This window comes from Amphibalanus amphitrite, unplaced genomic scaffold, assembly GCF_019059575.1.
Source record: "Amphibalanus amphitrite isolate SeventyFive unplaced genomic scaffold, NRLGWU_Aamphi_draft 001079F_arrow, whole genome shotgun sequence".
Classification (NCBI taxonomy): domain Eukaryota; kingdom Metazoa; phylum Arthropoda; class Thecostraca; order Balanomorpha; family Balanidae; genus Amphibalanus; species Amphibalanus amphitrite.
In genome coordinates, this window is record NW_024882573.1 from 114,146 (window position 1) to 136,528 (window position 22,383).

At 49.0% G+C, this 22,383-nt stretch overlaps 1 protein-coding gene across 1 annotated transcript in view; it reads left to right on the plus strand.

The window, feature by feature from the left end:
- Positions 1–10,150: 10,150 nt before the first annotated feature.
- LOC122369855 (protein pangolin, isoforms A/H/I/S-like) overlaps positions 10,151–22,383 on the plus strand; it is a gene marked incomplete at its 3' end in the record, with an annotated part of 119,346 nt that continues 107,113 nt past the window's right edge. The window contains exons 1-3 of the mRNA XM_043344929.1: positions 10,151–10,392; positions 10,915–10,975; positions 15,684–15,772. Coding sequence (XP_043200864.1) covers positions 10,243–10,392; positions 10,915–10,975; positions 15,684–15,772 — 300 coding nt within the window. The remainder of the gene's footprint in view (positions 10,393–10,914; positions 10,976–15,683; positions 15,773–22,383) is intronic.

The window sequence follows — 22,383 nt, forward strand, 5'->3', positions numbered from 1 at the left end:
GATACTTTTGCTTGCCGATTTTCCACATTTTCTCATGCAAAGACCGTTTTAAAGAGACCCGTCTGCCAGTGAGACTGGACCCACCGTGCCTTCCTCCTCCCATCGGAAGGTCCTGGATACATCCTTGCCTGAGCTGACCCCGGGCCACCGGGTGATTCGCGGGCCCGGGGTCCGCGAAAAAAATGCTAAAAAAGCATAAAAATATATATGTTTTGAAAATTAAGCTGGTACCGAAATAATTGTTTTACCTACCATGCATTGACAAACCAATTTCTCAAGCTTCAAACCAACCGAAATATAGCCCCGTGGGCCGTATTTTTTTTTGGGGGGGGGGCCTTCGGCAGGGGGGGCCCAGTTCGAAGGTCGTGCCCCCCCCCCCCCCCATTCAAAAATCCTGTGTGCGCGCCTGACAACAAATCACAATTCAAAGCCCGCCCCTGGTTGACGGAGAGGCCCGTCTCCGAACCTCTCACAGCTTGCGTGGATAGTGCTGCCACCTTGCTAACTCTGTTTCAATAATTACCGCCACGTGACGCTAGTAGCGCGACTATGGCACCTGGGCCTGGAAGAGGGTTCTGAGGGTTCAACAAGATTGGTCTTCTTTTCGGAAGACCGCTAATCATCATTCTGGATCAGCCCATTAGAATACTTGAATGTGTGAAAAGCGATAATGTGAACACATATATATTATCGCTTTTCACAAACGTCAAACTGTCATACCACAATACTTGAATGTTTCCATACCTAAGAACCGGGAGTCCGGGAGTAAAATTAAAAAGGGTCATAGCGCTCTGGGCTGAATGTTGAGTGACTCCCAACCCAATGGGATGGATATCTCGCACCAGTCCAGTCAGGGGTAAAATCGGTCTGCCTCCTTATTTCATCACATGGCTCTCAAATGGTCTAATTAGGTTCAAAGAACCTATTCCTACGAAATGGACGATGAAGACAAAATGCATATTGCATATGTTACGTTACATTAAACAGGGGCTTACAAGAGAGATGAAGGCAATTCATCAATAGCAGTCGCGCACACTGCTCAGTCAAGGTAGAAATCGATCTATTTACGCGAATATTTCGTTTTTGTGTCACACCACTTGGGTGACAAGTGACAACACGGACGTATAAATAAACTTACGTCTACGTCTAAAATAAACTTACGTCTAAATAAATTTACGTTTATTTATATGTTCGCGGGTCACAAAAATACTGATGCGGTAGTAGCAGCTAGCCTCATTGTTCGCTGCGCTGAGTGCGCAAAACCAACTAAAAACGATATCGATCCATTGCAGTGATGACTCAATAGCCCAATTAGCACTGTAGTCGACATTCAGGCTGTGGTTTGTGGAAACGGTCCCAGACTGGAAAACATGCAAATGAAGGAACCTCCCCCTGGCCCCTCCACCCCTCCATCCCCCCCCCCCCCACACACACACACCCGATACACTGAAGCCTCTATAATTCTCCCGCCCTCAAATTGTCAGAGTTCAATTTTTGACGACGAGTTATGATATCTTCATGTTAAATAAATGAGCGATGCGTCCTAAACCTGCCTTTAGATGTGCGGCACTTTGTAGTACAACGCTAAGTGCTACATGATCGTCGTCACGACACCTTGGTAACAATTCCCGTGCTCTTCCAACTCAAATTTGCCATGTCATAACAGGATATTATGCAACTTTCAGCAATGGTAACTCTGTTCATAGGCGCGGGAGCCGGGGGGGGGGCAGTGGGGGCAGCTTGCCCCCCCAACTCTGGGGCCGTGGGGCGATGCCCCCACAACTTTGAGACGGAATACCACACTTTTTTGCAAATGTTTTCTTTTTTGTTGAAAAAGTCAAGGGATGAAAAATAAGTGGCCTAAAACCGGTGAGAAAACTAGATTTGGGGGTACCCTGGGTTGATCTCTATTATGGTGTGCCCCCCCCCCCCCAGTCTGAACGTAATTCCCGCGCCCCTGACTCTGTTTCATTCCCGCATCCCCTGACATCCCTCGTGCGCAACTTTGTTCACGATTCTCTCAAAATCTCGTCATGACAGATTGGTTTGAACCAAGTCCTGCTATCACATCATCGTTCATAGCGTTGATAAATCTGGTCCCTGATTACGCTTTTTGTGCATAAGTCGCAGTGCACATGGTTAGGTACATCTTTCCATATTTATGGAGCTGCCTATCTTGACTTAAAATCTGAGAGCAAGTCGTGAGTAAAAAAGCAATATACATAAACATTATAAATGCGAGGGAATCTGGCGTAAAATCCCAGATTATTACAAAATACAATGCCGTATAATGTAATCTTTAAACCCAGCTTGTCAGTTATTTCGTGGAATAGCTTAAGCGTTGGAGATTAGCAGAACTGGCTGGTTTCAAAGCTCGAGTGAGAGATGCTTAGCTAGCGGTGTGTCCATGTCGTATGCTTAATGGGTGGCTGTTCATTTATACTCACTACTCACTTCGCATCTGTGGATCTGGAAAACCAATAAGCAAAAAAAAAAAAATCACTCTGTCACTCCGATGTCATTTCCGGCCGACCTATAGAAGCTACAAGATGTTTGCTGGTGCACAAGGTGTCCAATCAATGCATCCAATGGTACTGAAAGTTTCGTGTTGCTATGTACCTACGTCCAGCGGATTAGAACATATTGCCGAAAAACGGGAGGGGGCTCTGTATAGCCTCCCCCCTCCCCAGTCGGGCGCAGGTTACACAATTCGATGATCTTGATATTTTAGAAAAGTGTTATGAAAAGTTATTTGTGGCAGATTAAATGCGGTAAAATTCGTCGGTAAAATTTGCTATATTGAGCAGTCTGTGGCAGCAGACAAAAACGAGCTTCAAATACTTGCCAATAACCGTTTTCACGACGGCCATTTGGTACACATTTGGTGCACATCTGGTGCAGACAGGTGGAGATTTGGTCAAATCAGGTTCAGTGTGTCTCTTAGTAGCTATCAGCTAGGGTTGCACTATTTGCTTATATGCCTGATTTGTCATATTATCAGAGAGTATCATCGATTAAAACACTGAAATAAATTCAAAAAATAAAGATATTTGCTGTAAAAGAAATTAGGTGCAGATTTGGTCAAATCAGGTGCACTCGCCGGATAGCCCGTCGTGAAAACGGCTAAACCAGCCGCAGCCGCGAGCCGGACGTCCAAAGTCCACCAGACCAGGGTATATGTACAGCCCACCGCTAAAGTAATGTGTGGTTTTACCAATCTCAACGGATGGCTTTGACCGACGATTTTTAAATGCGGACTGATTGAAAAAAAAAGTCAATAGATAAAGTTGTAGCTGCAAGGGTGAAGATACATGTAAGGTACATTTAAAGTCTCGTTGCAGTCTGGCTAATCGTTCCTAGGCTTCAGAAGCAGAACATACCCATGACTGAAACCACACATTACTTTTGCTGTGGACTGTACATTGTACATACAGTCCACAGCAGAAGTAATGTGTGGTTTCAGTCATGGGTATGTTCTGCTTCTGAAGCCTAGGAACGATTAGCCAGACTGCAAGGAGACTTTAAATGTAGCTTACATGTATCTTCACCCTTGCAGCTACAACTTTATCTATTGACGTCTTCTTTTCAATCATTCCGCATTTAAAAATCGTCGGTCAAAGCCATCCGTTGAGATTGGTAAAACCACACATTACTTTAGCGGTGGGCTGTACTCGTATTAAATGAATGAATGAATGAATGAATTCAATGAATGGTTCAGACAGTTGGGTGCGGTGTTCAGGTCTATTCATTCATTGCCCCAGTGAATTGCCCCAGCCCCGGGCATACAGCCACGGGCAGTATTCTGAGTCCTCTCTTGCAAGGAAATTTGATCTAGTTTAAAAACTAAGCTCTTGAGAGCGATTGCCGTACTTTCAATGTTTTGCATCAAAAACACCTGAACACTTCTTAATTCTTTCACGCTGCACGCGGCTTACACTGATAGGTGTGCCTAGTTTGCAATAACAAGACTTATGCTATGGATACAAACTTCATTATATATCTAAGTCAATATAGACAACCCAGAATATCGAAAACGAATATCGAATAGCCTCCGCAGAGTTTTATACCAGTCCACTGAACACGCAGAGTCCAAAGTGACAGAATTTTGACAAATAACACTGGCTGAGGATTGTCACTGGAGTGTGTCTAATGAATTCCGGTACTGGTTTCAATCATGTCAATCAACAGACCCCCCTGTCATCCCCCTTCCACAGCACCAGTAGAGTTCATTAATGTCACCAACACTGTGTTATGTCCATTGCAGGTCAACGCATGGTTTCGATAGTGTATCCGGCAGAACTGAAAAATTTTACACTTGGACCATTAGCTGCTGCAACAGTTTGCGTGTGCCAGTGATAGTTAATTGCTCAAACAAAGAGAGGATTCTTTGGAGCTTCGTCTTTTGAGTTCTACTCTTATGAGGGTTCGGAAAGCGCTATTGAAATTGAACATTGGCGGACCCAGCCGGACGTTTTATATTTATATTTTTTTTTTTTTTGGGGGGGGGGGCAGTTGGCCGAAATAGCCCCTTTCTTTCCATGCACCAAGTAACAAGTTTTAACATAGATGTTAAAACTCGGTCTTTTTCTTGAGGGGGGGGGGCAAACGGGCTTGGGGGGGCATGGCCCTAAATGCCCCCCTCCCACTTAATCCGTCAGTGAATTGCTAGAACATTGAAAGTGCTAGCTCGTTTATACAGTTTTGCGAGCGTAGCCTAATTAAGCTTTACTGCAAGTTCTTTTATAATATTGCTCAATATAACGCCTTTTGCTGATCAGCAAGCGAGTGCGATGCACAAAATGAATGTGAGATTCACTCAAATATTTTTATTCCTATACTGGTGGATGCCACGGGGACATTTAAAACATTTGTCCCTCCCGCAGTGCACGACACAAACTGGCGTAATTTTGCAGTTTTCTTCACATAACAATAAAGCTAAACTACCTTTCATATTGAAAGTTTGCTGGAAACTGCACAGCAAGGTATAAGGAAACAATATGCGTTTATGCTTTTGGGAATTTGATTCTTTTGGGGGCGAGTATGATATGATCCCTGCAGCGTCTGAAGCGGCTTTTCTGGATCCGACAGTGTCTTTTCCATCAGTACCTATCGATGCGAGCAACTTTAGCGAGCGCCATTTGAGCGCCATCATGTATGATCAATTAGCATTGACAACATTAATTGAGCGATGGAGGGACCCCAGCACGTTTCACTCAAGCTGCTTGAGTCAAACGTTGCTGCTTGAGCTGTCCCGGTGGCGGCAAGCATAAATATTTGGGAGGCGTGGGAGGATGGGGTTAAAATGTGTCAGAGCTCTGTTTTTTTTTTTTACCTGAGTTTGACCTCGCACTTCGCAAACTTTAGGTAGGTAGGTCTGCCCCTGACCCAGGTCATGGCCTGCACTTTTATATGTTACGTGATTCAGGGGCCATCTATCTATATTGCGAAAAATAGATAATTGTGTAATGCACTCGGTTGGAACGTGTGCTGGTTTTCAATCACTTTTTAACTGTGCCACTGGTTTTTCATTTGTACGATGCGCTGCTGTATAGGCTGGCGAATCCAAAAGCCGGCCTTGGATCGGTACTCCGGGAGGTATTCGCCCCAAATACCCCCCTCCCCCCGCTGGACATGTCAGTGATGAGTGAGCTGCTGAAACTGCATTGCATATAGATCACTCGGTAGGTACAGTCACCAGCACTTGCTACTAATCACCTCGTTTTTGCTCAGTAGTTTGAAGACCGATCAATTCTCAGTCGAGCAAGATACGTCAAACGATCGGTTTGGTCCTCCGATTTTCGAATATCTAACTTGTTTTTGTGTGTTCGAAGCATTTTGGGGTGAGGAGCCAAAAAACGTCTTTTCTGCCCTAAAGTTGCCCCAAGAAGTCGTAGAACCTAGCCCCGCCTCTGATCCACAGACCACTAGTGCCATCTCTTGTCAGCCGAACAAACCGCAGAAGTAAATAATGTCACGTGACCTTTGCACACGCTACAATTACTACGCAGTTGTAGTGGGGGAAGCGGGGCCGGGGCGGAGGCGTGGAGAGGGACGCGATCGGTCCGGTCGACTGGGGTCAGGTCGCCGAAGTCGGAGGTCATCCGCCGGAGGGTGTTTGGGCGGTTGAGCCGTGTGGGCTGGGGCTTGCGGAGTGGGGAGCGCCTGGACCTGTCTGGAAACAAGTTCTACAACGCTGTGGCAGTCGAGAATATTGTGGGGAAAGAGAGAGAGAGAGAGAGAGGAGAGAGAGTGGAAGAGAAAGAGGGAGAGAGGGAGAGGGAGATGGAGAGAGAGGGAGAGAGAGGAGAGAGAGAGTGGAAGAGAAAGAGAGATGGAGAAGGAGAGGGAGAGAGAGAGGGGAGAGAGGGAGAGAGAGAAAGAGAGAGGAGAGAGAGAGAGTGGAAGAGAAAGAGAGAGGGAGAGACGGAGAGAGAGGGAAAGGGAGAGAGATGGGAGGGAGGGAGAGAGAGAGTGGAAGAGAAGAGGGAGAGAGAGGGAGATAGAGGAAGAGCGAGAGAAAGAGATAGAGAGGAGAGAGAGAGTGGAAGAGAAAGAGGGAGGTAGAGGGAGAGAGAGGGAGATGGAGAGAGAGGGAGAGAGGGAGAGATAGGGAGAGAGAAAGAGAGAGAGAGGAGAGTGGAAGAGAAAGAGGGAGAGAGAGAGGGAGAGGGAAAGGGAGAGAGATGGGAGAGAGGGAGAGAGGGGTGAGAGGGAGAGAGAGGGGTGAGAGGGGGGAGAGAGAGAGAGAGAGAGAGAGAGAGAGAGAGAGAGAGAGAGAGAGAGAGAGAGAGAGAGAGAGAGAGAGAGAGAGAGAGAGAGAGAGAGAGAGAGAGAGAAGAAGAAGAAGAAGAAAGACTGGAGGGAAGGGATAAGGACGGGATGAGAGAAAAGAGAGACAGAAAAGGAAAACCAGGATGGGTAAAATGAGAGAGAGGGTAATGGGTAAATCAATGAGAGGGAGCGAGAGAGAAAATATTTAGTTGTGTCAGCTTGTTTCGTATGTAAAATGTAAATTTGCTTTCCATCATTTCAGCTTCGGATTGGAAATTAAATCTTAGCATCCTTATGATAAACACACGCTGACGGGATGGGGACGTTTTTATGGTCGTCGTTGGGAGCTCGGCACTAATGGGGATGATGTTGAAGGTTTCGCAAATATTTCATAAAAGAGATGATTTTTTTTGCATCACCTATTAAACATTTTTTTTACGTCTGCTATGAAAATATTAGGCCCAGTTCCTTCAAGATCAGATCCACGACTCCACAGCTTACAACAGGAGCTAGCTAACATAACAATTCACCCGCGCCGTTAAACTAAAAAACTCAACTAAACTAAAAAACGAGGCGAGGGACAGAAATGGGCCTCCAGGAGACCCCGAAAACGGTACCCTATTACAATAGACCTTCTGGATGGTGCCCCCTTAGGAGACCTCTGGGTTAAAGCTCCCGTCGGTGACCTCCGTGATGAATTAAAAAAAAAACTCCGTGATGGGCCCCCGGGAGGCCCAAGGGAGGGGGGAGAATGGCCCCATGCCCTCCCTCTGGATCCGCCACTGAAATGATCTGACCCAAGATCTTACCTAAAAAACGACCAAAAGCCTTCCTTCATTGTCCGAAAACCGCTGACAGTTGATAGCTCAATGACACTAGAGCCGTGCATAAGGAGGCGTGAAAACACTCTCCTCATCTCGATCTATTACGAGAGGACCATGTCATGGCGTGACGAAGGTGTTCTCAAAATAGATGACACTGTATGAATGAGTAAATAATTGGCGCCTCGTTGGGCTATTGGCGGACCCTACCACCTGATGGGGTGGTGCAGCCGCTTCGTCCTCCACCTGAGATCTCGGAAAGTAACCGACCGATTTGGAAAATTCGAAGAACGTTCGATAGCCCCACCAGGGGCTATCGAACCTTGTTACCAGGTTTCGTTGACCTAGGTGCAACCCATGACGTCACAAGTCAGGTCAAAGGTTGCATTTTTTCACCGATTTAGTCAAAGGAATGCGTTACAGTCAGTTAACACATCAAATAAAAGGCATGTTATCGAAAAACATCGATGGAGCGTGGTTGCCCAATACATATGTTGCCTATAGAGGTCACTGATGCCAGGTCAGGTCAAAGAGTTCAGGTCACTAAGGGTCACAATATGAACCCATCTATGCTAATTGCTAGGGTCGCGTGATGCATGTTTTATGGTCAATTTTACATTTAAAATTCAATGGTGTGGGCTAGACGGCCATTGGGGCCGGTTTAGATTACGTTCTGGTGGAGGTCAGGTCAAGGTCAGGTCAAAAAAGGTTAAATTTCAGAGTTGATATTTTGCATAAAAGGGGTATCTATTCGATGCAGCTCATCACGGGAAGTCCAATGGTGGTCTTTGGCTTGCTCTGTGTGTTCTGTGACGGCTAAAAATTGAGTTTGAAAATTTTACGTAATACATTTTGAGAAGTGTTTTTTTTGCCATAACTTTGCTAAAAATGGAGCTGTCGAGTTTAAGTTTGGCATATCTAGAGCAGATAGTTCTATAACATATATTCCATCTTTAATTTTGAATGTTGTTGGTATTTTCGGGGTGTTATACTTCTATAGTTTTTTTATGGTCGAAATCAATTTTTGTTTAGAAATCAGAGTTGGCAGTTTTGTAGCGCTGTTTATTTTACATCTTTTTTATCTTAAATACCTATTTTTTGTTATCTTCAAAACTGTACGCGTGACAGTTCTTCCCGCTAAACCTTTTATTGGGTCGAAAATGACAGAACATGACGTCACTCTGACGTCATTTGTGACTAACCTTTCATAAGAGCTCTGGAAAAATTTGGCCACAAGGTGTAAAATGATGCCCGGAGGGGTCTTGAAAGTTTGTTGGCGACCTACGCTATACTTTAGGAGATATCGACTGAAAAGGAGAGAGGGCTGTTTCGCGCCCCCTCCCCCCCAACGCGGCTCGAGGCTTTCAGTTGTTGCTCTCACATAACTCTTGGTTATATTACAACGTAGTGGAATTGCAAGCTTGGCAATATAAGCTTCCTGCCAGCGCCAGACCCGAGTTTAAACATGCAGGCTGAATTTTAACATTTGACTTTTAAATTTTTACCGTTGAGCTTTTTAGAAGTTGTATGAACTGTTCAGCTCCTTTTTTTGGTCCATCACAGCGGGCTTGTATGTCATTTGTCAATCAAAATCGAATCAAAAACTTTTTATTGGGTCTGGTTATCTCGCCAACTTCTTAACTGAATCGTTTAGTAGCTTTTGATTGGGCACTGCCCACGTTGTCTGTCAATTTTTTCGTGTCAACGAGAAGAGGCTGCTCATCGTTTGTCGCGGTTAGATAATACCAATCCACGTCTCAGTGTGGCTGCTCGATCGCACTTTCCCTGGCCCACCTCTCCCACCAGGCTAGGCTTTGCCCGGCACAGCCGTCGCCTCAGTGCCTCGGGCGGTGACCCGTTCAAAGGGGCTCACAATTCGTATGGTGCCGTGGCTCTCAAACCAACACATAACAGTGAAACGCACAGGCTTACCTTCCATATAAGGCGAACGGCTGATTCTGGCGCCGGGGCTTCATTCATGCTAAAGCGCCCAATCACAGCGCCGCATTTCAGTTAGTGCCGGGCGCAAAAGCTGCTATGCTCCGCCCCTCCATCACGTGACCCTGCCCTCACGTGGCCTCAGTCACGTGGTGTTTCCAATTCTTGGCGCATGGCGGCGCTAGTCTCGCAAGGGCGGTGGTAGCTTGCTCCCCCGCCGTCCGAGGGTGATGGGTAGCAAGTGCTGGTGACTGTACATCGGTAAGTCAGTTTACCGCCTCACGGGGAAGCCAGTTTACCGCCTTCCCATTCAGTGTTCACGCCACCATTCATTGCCACTACTCTCCCAATGACACACTCACTCATCTACTCAAAACCCGATTGAAATCCACCCCAGTTTGGCCCAGTTATCATCACCTGAAAACTACAATCCCACCGACACAGGGCAGCCGCCGGTGTCGGCACTTTGACGCCCGTGCGCGCGCGCCCCGATCCAGAAGCTAGCACCCTCCCACTTCTGAAGGCACCGCGGCGCTCGGATCAGAGGCGGCCGCTGATTGGTCGGCCGCCGACATAGACTCGCCGACGGCCGGTCGCCGGCCGCCGCCGCCGCGGCCGCCAGTGTGCGCACGGTGTCGGTCGCGCTGGTGATGGGTGCTGAGGGCCCCGTGGCCGCGTGGGTGCTGTGAGCTAGTGCGCGACCGCTGCCAAAATGCCGCACGGCGACGAACAAGGCTCGACGGATGAGGTGAAGGTGTTCAAACACGAGGAGGATGATGAGGATAATTTGGGAGCGGAGGACCTCAACGTGGAGGATGGGCTGACGGAGGACAAGAGCAGCCTCATCACCGAGTCGGAGACGGTGAGTCATGACTCTAGCATCTATCTAGAGTCACTTTAGCGGTCAGGTGAACTATCCTTCCCCCAAAACTCCGCGATTGAGTGTGTAACTCCGTGCATTGTGGCTTTGTTGACTGCGTCGGGGATACCGGCCGGCCAGCGTCTCAAGAGCGCGCGGTGGCCGGCGCCGCGTCCGGAACTGGTTCCGAGACCTTGAGCGGGCCCGCGCCGGCCGGCCAACCCGCTGCAGTGGACTCGGACACCAGATGGGGCCCCGGGCCGTCCAGCAACCGTGCACAATTTTCGCCGGTCATCTCACAGCTACCCGAGTGGACATGTTATTTACTTGGACGACGTCCACGCTGCGACCGCCATAAAAACACCCGGCCAAAGTCAGATCTGCACGTTGTCGCTATGCCAGCGCGGTAGGACTTTAGTGGGATCTAATGTTAGCGAGTGTTTATTTCACCCCTTTAGGGCCTCCTGAGGGAAGGGAGAGTTGACTCACAACATGTGACACTGTCTCCTGTTGTCTTGGTTCCAGAAAGCGACTGATGCGGGCTCCAACCGTGAGAATGAAGGCGGCTCGGCGTTCGGACCTCTCGGTAAGCCCGGGATCGGGGAACCCGGCTCCCCGTGTCGGCCGACAATCCGCAGTCGCGGAGCGAAAACTGACTGCACTTTGGAGGGAACGGGTGCGGGTATTGGGGCCCAGAAATTAAAGAAATATGAATTAAAATTCCCGGAACTAACGTTTGCCTTTTTTACACATGCATGCGATTTTGATGCGCTCAAAACCGTGACCGCGGCTCTTGGCTCTTGGCCTGTGCCTGTGCTACCTTCCTTCGCTACTTTTTGGGAAGGGATGAGTGGATGTTAAGTTTCGATATTAATGATCCAAAATTTGTTCTAAATTCGATAAATAGATAAGCAAGACGGGTTTGATAACATCACAGCGTTTATTTAAAGGGACTATCCCACCTTCTAAAATGTTGTTAAAACCAGTTAAATTGTGCCCGACTTTATAGATTGGATGACCAGGAACACGGTTCTGGCATTTATTTTTCATTAAACATCTTAGGCTTCCCATATTCCAAACACAAACTTTCAAATACGTGACGTCACAGCCCAAAATTACCTCCTTCCCCAGGCCACATTACTGTCATAAAGCTGATTCTTTTTACTCTGTAGTAGAGTTGCAAAGTTTGCCTACCGCACTACCGGCATGCCGGTAAATTTTCACTACCGCAGGTTTTTTCGTGGTATCTGGCATGTCTTGCCGGTAGCATGCCGGTATTTTTGATTTTGCACAAAAATAGAAAATATCAGCATATGGTTTAAACTTTGGGCACTAAGAGGCTATCAAATTATAATAACAGCAATGTTAGCCACTGCAAAATACATTTTGTGGTAGAAGTTACATTGCTAAGGGTAGGGATAACACATGGACCTCAGCGATTCGCAGGTTTCGTTATAATTAGGATTGTCAAGAATCTACTGTGGTCAATAAATGGAAGAATGCTTATTCATGCTGCAAAAGCTCGATCAATCAGTAAGTCTAATGGTATGTAATAGGTGAAATACAACAAAATAAATAAATGTTCATGGCTCATGCCAACGTTCCCTAGAGGAAAAGGCAGAATCAAAACACCACAAAACACATTGTTTGGAAACTGGCCTTGAGTCCTGAGATGTGGTCTGAGATACTCTACAAAGTATTTGACACTGAAAATCCAGCTGAAAAGGCAGGTATTAGGTAGCCCTGAGCCTGACTTTGGTCCCAAAAATGAAATGAAAATCAAATAAACTGGCATTTTGTCTCATCTTTACAAGAAAACACAATATGCATATAAAATAAACAAAGTGGCGCAGAATAACAGGGGAACCAAGGATTGACTTTTTAGATCTTCTCTCCCCTGATGGAAGGATGTAAGATGATGACGTAATATTTATTCGTATGCCTTTTTGGTTTGATTCCTGAAAGGGAATGCATTTTCTTGTAGTGAACTAAACTCACAATGTTGATTACATCAGAATTCAATATCGTTTTGGATCATTTACATCAACAAATCATTTATGAGGCAGTTTGCTACAGTTCAGAAACTTTTTTTTGCAGCAATTTAATCAGCTGGTTAAAAGTCTCTGTTATTATGGCGCATCTGTTTCGAAATATTTGATAGTTGAGATAACCTTGTGTTTGGAGAGGAAGATTCTTCGAGAAAGCGAGTATTATATCGTTTTTATGCATATTATTTGGTGACTGTTCTCAGGACAAGTGAGTTCTTCACATTTTTCAAATGATTCGTATCTTATTCATGAGCCAGCAAGCCATGGCGAAAAGGAAAAAAGGTGTTGATCTCGCTTCCTCAGGCACATGGCCGAATCTGTACCTAGGTACTTTTTATGTTGTGGCCATCTATATTTCAAAATTTGATTTTGGTTGGTAGGTTCCTGCAACATTTTAGGAGAGTGTGGAATAGTAGAACACCTCTGAAATGTTGATGTGATTACTGCTAACTTGAACTGTCCAGTCTCCAGAAACAATTCAGTAATTTAAGTTCTTTTTGTCATTGCTTTTTTATGCTTTTTTCTTACTGCTTTTTTTTTGTAGGCAATACCTCTTTGATTACACGTGATATTTTAACAGTTATAGACTGGAACTGAGTTTCAAAATTGTGGGTATTTGTGGGGCCAACTGAGCCAAAATCATCCTGTTCGTAGTTAGGTTGGACATTGGGTGGCTGCTGGGTGGGAACTGGGATGGGTACTGAAATTGCCAAAGTGTGGCATCTCTTGTATGGGTAAGCTAGAATCAACATTGCAGGTTTTTTTTAGTATGCCGGTAATTTGGTGGTGTTTTTGCTTGGGTCGTGGTAGCATGCCGGTATCCCAGAAAATTTTTGTGGGGCGGGGCGGTGCCGGTAGCAGCCTTTGGGGGAAATTTTGCAACTCTACTCTGTAGGCACCACAACAAAGTTCAGACCAAGTTTTAAGCGATTTTTCAACGAACAAACCCATTTAAATCAGAATGACTAAACGAGGTGACGTCACACTAACGGTCGCTCCATGTTGAAGATAGGGCCTTGTACAAGGCCCATTTTCAAATGAAGGGAACGAATTTCTTCAACACCAAGAGGCCGCGGGGGTTGCAACCTAGATAGATAGTGGTTTCTGAACCTCGCCGCAAACTTGGCTATCTCAACTCAAACCCCATGTTAAAGGTGGGATAGTCCCTTTAATCAATAATTTAGATGAGAAGATTGAGATAACGTCTGTGGGCCCGTCCCTATCTTATTAATTTCAACAATGACACCGTGTTATTACACATTATTTTTCATTTATCAAAACAAAGGGACGGCCATATTTCTGATACCACCTGGCGGTGAGGGCGGAAAGCGATAATGCGCACGTGATGGAATTTTGGCACACGTCTTCTGTTTTTCAACAGCTTCTGTCTGCACAGCTGCCACTGAATTTTGACGCGATTTCGGTGAAAGGAAAAGGTCCAACGTGACATTTGTGGCACTCAGCTTTCGCTTAATGCCTAGATTTGGTTTTGCACTGATAGGAAGTCTTGCAAAAAGTTATCTCGGTGTTCTGGAAAAATTGCTTTGCCTTTTTTTTGCCGTTTCAGCTGTTATAACTTACTTGTCTATTGATTCTCCGATATGCTTATTCATTGCTAGCAAATCGAAATCGGTGATGGGTAAAATGAAATACCACACCAGCACGTGAAGTGGACACGCTATTTCGTCGGATCTTTTCATCGATGCGTTGTTCCTAGATATTTTTGACCGATTCATTAGGGACCTAGGCAAGGAAGGGTGGTGTGGGCCACCCTAATTTAGAACAGGTGACAGGTTCTCTGGTTTTTGTCGCGATTCTGACATATTAATCGATGTTTTGGCGCTCGGATTGTGTAGTATGTGATGGCCTGGTTGTGAAGCAATTTATTTCTTAATCTGTCAGCGTAAAATATATATCTTGTCTTGAACGTACACCGACTACATACGATAAGGAAAGAACAGCCAGCCTTTTCAGTTTTTTTTTCTGGACTGATTGAATTTGATGAACAAGTCAATGGTTTGTGGCTTGAATAACCATAACAAATATCTGCAGTATGGCTTGCATAGTGCATACACATTCCTGCGTCATATCATTCTCACTTAACCTCACTAAATGTCGGCGATCCCACTGTTCTATGACTATCCCACTAGGTGCAAACTTTCCTCACGTTGTCCTGTATCCCACAATGTCCCACTGTGTCCCACTACATCCCACCCTGTTTCACCATCTCACCCTGTCCCACTGCATATCTCGCCACCATCCCAACCTGCCCCACATTATCCCAGCTGTTTCCACTGTATCCCAGTAGGATATCCCGCCTGGTCCTACTGTATCCAAGTATGTCCCACCCTGCCCACTTATTTCCACCGTGTCCCACTGTGTCTCGTGCTGCCATTTCACCTGGCCCCATCGTATCCCACAGTATCCCACCTTGTCCCATAGTACCACACCGTGTCCCACTGTATCCCACAATATCCCACCGTGTCCCACCGGTCGTTAAGCCCGCCGTGACGGCTAGTCCGGGGTCGTTTTTGTCCACGGGACGCCAACATTGACCTTGGCCTGTCTGACCACAATACTATCACACCAGCATCGCAGCATTATTAAATTCCTCCTTCTAATGAGGCGACAGCGTCCGCGCCGAATTTGCCTTGGAATCTGACGTGCGTCGCGATTGGTCCCCGCGAGGCGTGATGTGGCGTGCGCGCCGCGATAGGTGTCGCGGTTGGTGTTCGGTGGTGATGGTTACATAGGTACTGATTGGTGCAGTTTGGGGGGGGGGGAGGGGAGATTCGTGCCTCAAAATGACAGTGGGGGTGGGGGTGGGGGATTAGAACGGAATGACAAGATGTGTTTTTGTGTAATCTTATAGAGCTGGTATTTTGTTAGTTGATCAACAGGAGAAATGGACATTGAGTGACATAAAGACGACTGTTATTGATTTCGAAGTTGACAAGGTAATTTGGCAAGCGTTTTTTGCCCAAGTTATTGTCTCTTGAGCTTAGCTTTCAGCATAACTTTGCTGTTCTATGTAGGTATCATACATCTGATGCAATTTCTGGAGGCAACGACATAAGTTATTTCAGATGATCACTCAAACGACAAGGGCTCCGCTTATTCCTGTCAATATTTTCCCCATCTCACAATTAGCCCTTGTTTACCGCACACCAATATAGCCCTTATCGTCGCCTGTTTACGCTTGCTGACCACATGCTGACCCTGCGACATTGGCGTGCTCTCTGGCAGGTGGGAGGCCGTATGAGCCCCTTGCTGAGCGTCACCCGTTCAGCTACCCATACAGCCTCTACTCGAGCTACAGTGGATCCCTCTCAATGGTAAGTCCTGAGGGGATACTGGGCGGGGGGGGGGGGGATGAGCGGGAAGGGGCTAAAGAGTGTACCTTACAATGCGAAGGCTAGTCACGACGGGACACATTTCGTAGGGACCAAAGAGGCGAGAGAAGCTCGACCCTGGTTTGCCAGGGATGACTGCTCATCGAATTTTTGTCATATATTATTCATGGGCAAAATTTGAGCAAATTTTTTTTTTTTTTAAACATGAATCGACTCGATTCGTCTCATCCAACCAATCCTTTCTGATGCTGATGTTCGAAGGACGTGGTGGTTCCGCAAGTTGGACGACGTGTTTGTTCAGTACGTCGGCCGTCCGCTGTTTGTTCGTCTGGTGGTTCGTGGCTCCATCCAGTATGGGTTGACCGTTTTGTCATGCTGGTGGTTCGTTTGGTTAGGGTAGCGGTTTCCATCAAATATGCGTTTAGCCTTTAGGCTGTCCCGTCTGGCCGGCTGTCTGCCAATCGTCTGTCTGGCTGTTGACCGGCGTATTAGCTTGAGAAGCCTGAATGTCGGCTGAATTGCATATCTTTACCAGACACCTGTAAAATGGTCTACTATGCCGGCATTTGGTGGTATGCCCGCCAGTCTGTCTCTAACTGCTCTCTTAGTTGTCGGGATATTTCCAGACTGTCCGCTGATGTGTCCAGTCTGGTTCCCCAGTCTGCCCGCTAAGGTGTCTCAGACCGGTGACGGCCAGGCAGTCTGAGGCTGTGCCTCAGACTGCCTGTTAAGGTGTGTGTACGTGTCCAGACTGGGTGGCATGCCGATCAGTCTGTCCCCCATACTGCCAGACTGTCCACTGCCAGTCTGCGTCCCCAGTCTGCCCACTAAGGCGTCTGAATATGTCCAGACTGGGTGGTATGCCGGCTGCAGTCTGTGTCCAGACTCCAGTCTGCCCACTAAGGTGTCTGAATATGTCCAGACTGAGTGGTATGCCGGCTGCAGTCTGTGTCCAGACTCCAGTCTCTGTCCAGACTCCAGTCTGCCCACTAAGGTGTCCGGATGTGTCCAGACTGGGTGGTATGCCGGCCAGTCTGACAGCGCCGCGGACCCGTCGCCGTACCTGCCGTTATCAGGGCAGCGATCGGCTCCGACCGCGCCGGGTCGGCCCGAACCCGTCCGGTTATCAGAGGGATCGGTGTGGCGGCGACTGGAGCGGCCACTGACGTGGGACTGATGGTGGGGCCGATGGCGACTGAGGCTGGAACTGACTGAGACTGGGGGAAGGGGTGACTGGAGCGACCACTGACGGTGACTGGAGCGACCACTGACGGTGACTGGAGCGGCCACTGACGTTGGGGCCGATGGCGACTGAGGCTGGGACTGACTGAGACTGGGGGAGGGGTGACTGGAGCGGTCACTGACGGCGACTGACGGTGGGACTGATGGCGACTGAGTCTCTAACTGACGGTCGGGACTGACGTTGCCCGATGGAATGATGTTGAGACTGACGTTACCTTAAGGCTGAACTGACGTTAGCGTTGACGGCAACTGGCATCGCCTGCCATGACAACTGAAGATAACGAGCTGGCCATTTGATTGCCATGAATGTGATATGAACAATTCAAAATCAACAATTTTTTTAATTGTCTTCTTGAGCCAACGTTTACCATCATTCACTTTCTATTTTAATTCCTGTCTGACTGCTACCGCGAAACTTTGCGGCAAGAGCGGGCGCCAGTATTCATCAGGCTGACTCACTGCAACCGGTGCCAAGGCGACTTCACCTAAACTTTACGCCCCTGGCCAGATGGTCCCGCCGGGTTCCAACCGGGCCGCCTAGCTCCGCGCGCCATGGACTATTTCCAGCCATGCGACGCTATCGCGGGGCTCCCGGTTAACGAGGCGTGGCCGGCGCACCGCCTGCGTCACATCTGTCTCATGTGTGCACACCTGCGCCGCATTGGCCGCCGTGCGGCGCCAGGTTTGTCTGCGCCAGACGTGCGGCGCTGCGGTTCGACGGGAAGGAGATGTCTGGGACGGATTGAAGAGGCGTGCCGCAGCTTCCGGTGGGCGAAGTGGAGGACGCTGGCAGCTGCGGCGGTTGCAGGGTCGGTTGAACGCTAGAGTGATGTGGCAGACGCATCCAGAGTGATGTGGCTGACGAGCTACGAATCAGAGTGATGTGGCTGGCTAGACGAGCTACAAGCCTGGGCCTCGTGTAGATATATGCAGCGGGATAGTTTCTAACTTCAGCCTTTTCTGCTGGTCTGGGGGCACAGCTGAATCTCTCAATGGGTCCTGACCAAGTCAATAATCGTTATGAAGTGCGGGTGTCGTGAAACCCTTTCACGCATGAAAGAAGAAAGGGTTCACATCCGTCCTCTCTATCTCCCTCGATCCCCTACTCGGTCTTAGACCCCGACCAGTGGTCCAAATCCTCTCTCATTATCCGGTCCCGGGGTGGACCGTTGTTTTTGCCGACTGTGCTTGTGTTTCGTTAGTCCAGGAATGCAGTGGGCCCATGATTTATGGATCTGGACGGCGGGGGAGCGGGGTCTGCGGACGAGGCGGCGCCAGCGCGCGAGATTCGCGCTCGAGACCACCGCTCGCGAGACGCTGGAGGAAATTAATCAAACGGGTCGTAATCGGTGGCGGGGTCAGCCACTGCCCCCGCCTCTGTTCCCTGGACCCCGGGCCAGTGTGGATTTGGGGCAGAAGCGTGGGAGAAAACGTCTGTGGGGTGGAGGAGTGTCAGAAAATGAGGAACGAGTCTAGTGATAATTTCCTTTGACTGATTTACGTGGTTGTTAGTGTGCGACTGTCATGTCCCCTATCTATCCACACGTCAAAATCGTTGGTTGAACCAGCAGAAGTGTTTATGTAAGCGAAAATCACTTAGGTGTTTCTGCGCGTGAAATCGCTCCACTCAGCCCACCGTGTCAAATGTAAAATGGTCCACTCAATGAGGTGACTGGGCCAGGGGCGGACGGGCTAATTGTTTCCAAACAAAGTGTGCGCCACAGCGCCATAACTGCGGCGTTAGTGGCGCCCGGGCGGCGATGATGGGACCTCTGGCGAGTGGCTGGCGCTTTTTGTGGCCCAAAGGAGGCGCGTTTTTCATGCCTCGACGCCAGCGGCGCCACCGACGCGGCCATCTGACGGTGTTTAGGTGGATGAGGAGTTTTGTATGTGGTTTGATGGACAGGGTATAGTGGGGATGACGATACAGCTTTTTTCGGCGATGATTGCGAAGGCCTCGTCATTAGACACTGTGAGGTTGGGGACAGGTGTTTGATTCGCTGTAAGGTGTCAGATGGGTGGATGAAGTGTGGTTTGGCACCTCGATGGATTTCGTAAAGAGCTGGCAATTGTCAATTGATGATGACTTCGTCACGTCTGGCGCTTACATTGTACATAATAATGGAGTGTTAATTGCGATTATCAAAAGGTTTTTGTCCAATATGGAATCACATTTCTTTGAAAACTTTCGCTTCTGATTTTTTACAACACCGCATGCAGTTGTGGCTTTTGGTCATAAGCTGATTTTTTGTATCATTTTTCAGTTTTCTGAGGTTATAAGCTTGTTCGCCCTTGCAGAAGCGTTGCATATAGCGTTCCCCGCCCACGCCTTTCCTCGCCCTCCCAGCTATACCGTTATCGCCGTGTCGCGTCGCCCCGTTCTCGTTACGGGCCGTGCCGCCGGTGCTGTCTGGACCTTTGATGTGTTATTAGCCGCTCTCAGCCGTCGGCGGCCGCCCAGACAGCGCGCCATTAGAGAGAGAGAGATGGGGTTTGAACCCGACTGGGAGCACGCACCCCCCCCCCCCCCACACACACTCCACTGTACCCCACCGGGGTCAGGGAGCACGCACCTTTAGAGAACATGCAGCGAACACCCATACTGAGGACAGATAGTGCTCCTCCCTCCCCTCAAACCTGTTTGGCTTTTGTTGATGCCAGGTGTTCAACAGGGTTGCCGTTTGGGGCCTGTTTTATTTGGATTTCCTGTCACGTGCTGATAACGAAACAAACATTTTTACTTATAGTCCTTTTGTATTTTAATTGGTGGGGTGATACAAGGCACAATGAATACTTTTGCTGAAAAAATCAGCTTCTATTGAAATTCATTTGAGGAATTATTTATAAAAACATGAAAATATTTGGCAGTTGGGTTTGTTGCTGGATGCGGTCTCAACCGCAGTTTCCGTGGCGCCGCTGCTGCGGTCCTGACGGGTAGGGGTGTCTGGGTGGGGCGCACAGGGGCGCGCCAGGTGTGTGGGGGGGAGGGGCGAACAGATCCCGGGGATGACTGTTGCAGACGATGACTGGCGCAGGCGGCTGCTGGCAGCGGCCGGCGGCCCGGCCGCTGCGTGCTGGCACCTCACGGACGGTCAGTCTTGGCAGGCGCGTCTGGCAGCCGGCTACGAGGGTCGGTGGTCTCCCCGGGAGCTGGCCCGTGCCTGCACGGGTGCAGGCGAGGGGTGAGCGGGTAGAGGCGGGGTCAGACTGGTGGAGTGAGGGGTAGAGGCAGGTATGGGCGAAGTGAAGTCAGCCCAGCATTTTCTTTCATTTTCTGATCGTTTGGTATCTGCTGAAAAAGCAATCATAGTTTTCCATAAGAAATAATAAAATGAGAAGTCACGTCGTCCAAAATGTTATTCATTGACAAGCGAAGTTGAAAATAAAAACATCCGGCAACTCCAGTCTCGGCGCTAGACTTACCGTTATCATCACGACCCCCTGTTCAAACACCATGTCACCTGGCCGTTCCGCGACTAATTGAAAAACCAAACCGAAAACAAACACCGCGCCGTACCGGTGACGTGCGCCGTCTTCTCGTTTTGAATTCCGACTACCGGAAACCGTGCCATTCTGTGAGGGCAGCTTTGGGTTGGCGTAGGGACGCATACGCCCGTCCATGGACCTGTCTGTGGGCCGGACAGGCAGGTGAATAAATCACCCCGAGGGCGTGGCAGCACAATTTCGCGACCTGTCCCACCGTTTAGCCGGGCTTTGTACGCCGCCACATGTCGTAAGGGTGACTTACCCCTTTAGCGGAGGGCTATTTTGAGCCGTACGGACCGGCTGACTCTGCGGGGGGCGTGCCGCGGATGGAGGGGCCGGGCAGACCCCCCGGTGAGCCCCCGGTCCCCCGGGACCAGCCGCGCCCGGCCGAGGGACCCGACAAGACCCGCCGGGACCCGACAGAAACCCTGCTGGGAGCGGCCGAGACTCTGCCGGAACTTTTCGGGAAACCGGTGACCGGCTGGGAAAAGGGGAATAATAACTGTGATTGAGTCGTGTTCATAGTTGGTGTGATGTATTTATGATGCGTACGGACTTCTGCGGAACATGCATCTTAAGATTTCTGTGGAATTCTTCCTCAAGGCTCGTTTTCTGTTGTCATACCGTAATATACGCTACGGTTGACTTTGTTTGGATAAAATCACCTGCAGCCCCTCCCTTGTTGTTATTAACTCACCATAAACTCACCATATTTCAAACTATGCGCCCGGTCGATCCTCCGGCCCGAGACAGCCGCCTCTGTCAGATTACCGACTCGTCTGATGGATTTGTCCGCTGCCTATCCCACCTGGGATCTGTATTATTGAGGGCCGGCACCCCTCTCTCACCCCCGCCCCCGCCCCGCCCCGGGTCCACCACAAAGCGTCGGCGTGCTCCGGTGTTTGGCCAGGGGAAGGCGCGCAGATTATGCCGCTTAGGACGCCGGGCTGCACTTCTTTGGCGGATTTTCGCCGCGCTTGCGGCGCTTCTGACGCGGCTGGTGTGCGCCGCATGTGTCGCGAGCGCGTATAGGCTCGCTTCAGGAGAGAATCTGACGTGTTTTCGAAGGTCGAAGTTCTTTATAGGGAACGAATTAACTGGTTGATTGATCATCGGCGTCGCGTTTTGGAAAAGGGTTCCTCTGAATAGGGCTTACGGTCCTCTCTTTACTGCAATTTCATGGGTCTTGACGTACGATGGGGTTTAAAAAGTCGCGTTCATTCCCTCTATTGTACTCTTGAAGACGTTCTGTGTGGGACCTACGAGATCTCACCAGGGCCGGTGTCTGATGGTTACCTCTCTCACCATAAACGACTGGTCGCCATTTCTAAGCCCCTATCTTCATGATCTTCATGTTCATCTTGGACGAAGACGTCCCTGGATTCATGTTCATGCACACAGTGTACACTGTACACTGTACGGGGTGTTCAAGTTCAAGCTAGACGGCGAGTGCCCGACTTAGCTGAACGGTTTAATGCAACAACTCATTTGAGTTCACTGCCCTTAAAAAAGTCACGCTAAGTTGAACACCACTACCGTCGTCGAGCCGCCGCCGCCGCCGCCATGAGACGGTGTCTGTTTCGCGCGCTCGCGCCTGCCTCAGGTGGCGGCGGCGGCGGTGGCGGCGGCGCGCGGCGACGACTGGCGGCTTATCTGCGACGCCAGTGGCGGCGTCAGGCATAGGGATCTGGGAGGACGCCCTACCTCCTGTAACAGCCGCTGGGTGGCAAGGAAAGGTCTGAAGAATGTCTCTCGCTTGGCGTAAGGTGTCTATTAGCGTTAGACAGCTACTTAAAAGCGACACTTCCCTTATCTAGCCTAGCCACCCATACCTACCCCATCGCCCTCCGCTGGTCGCGCCACTG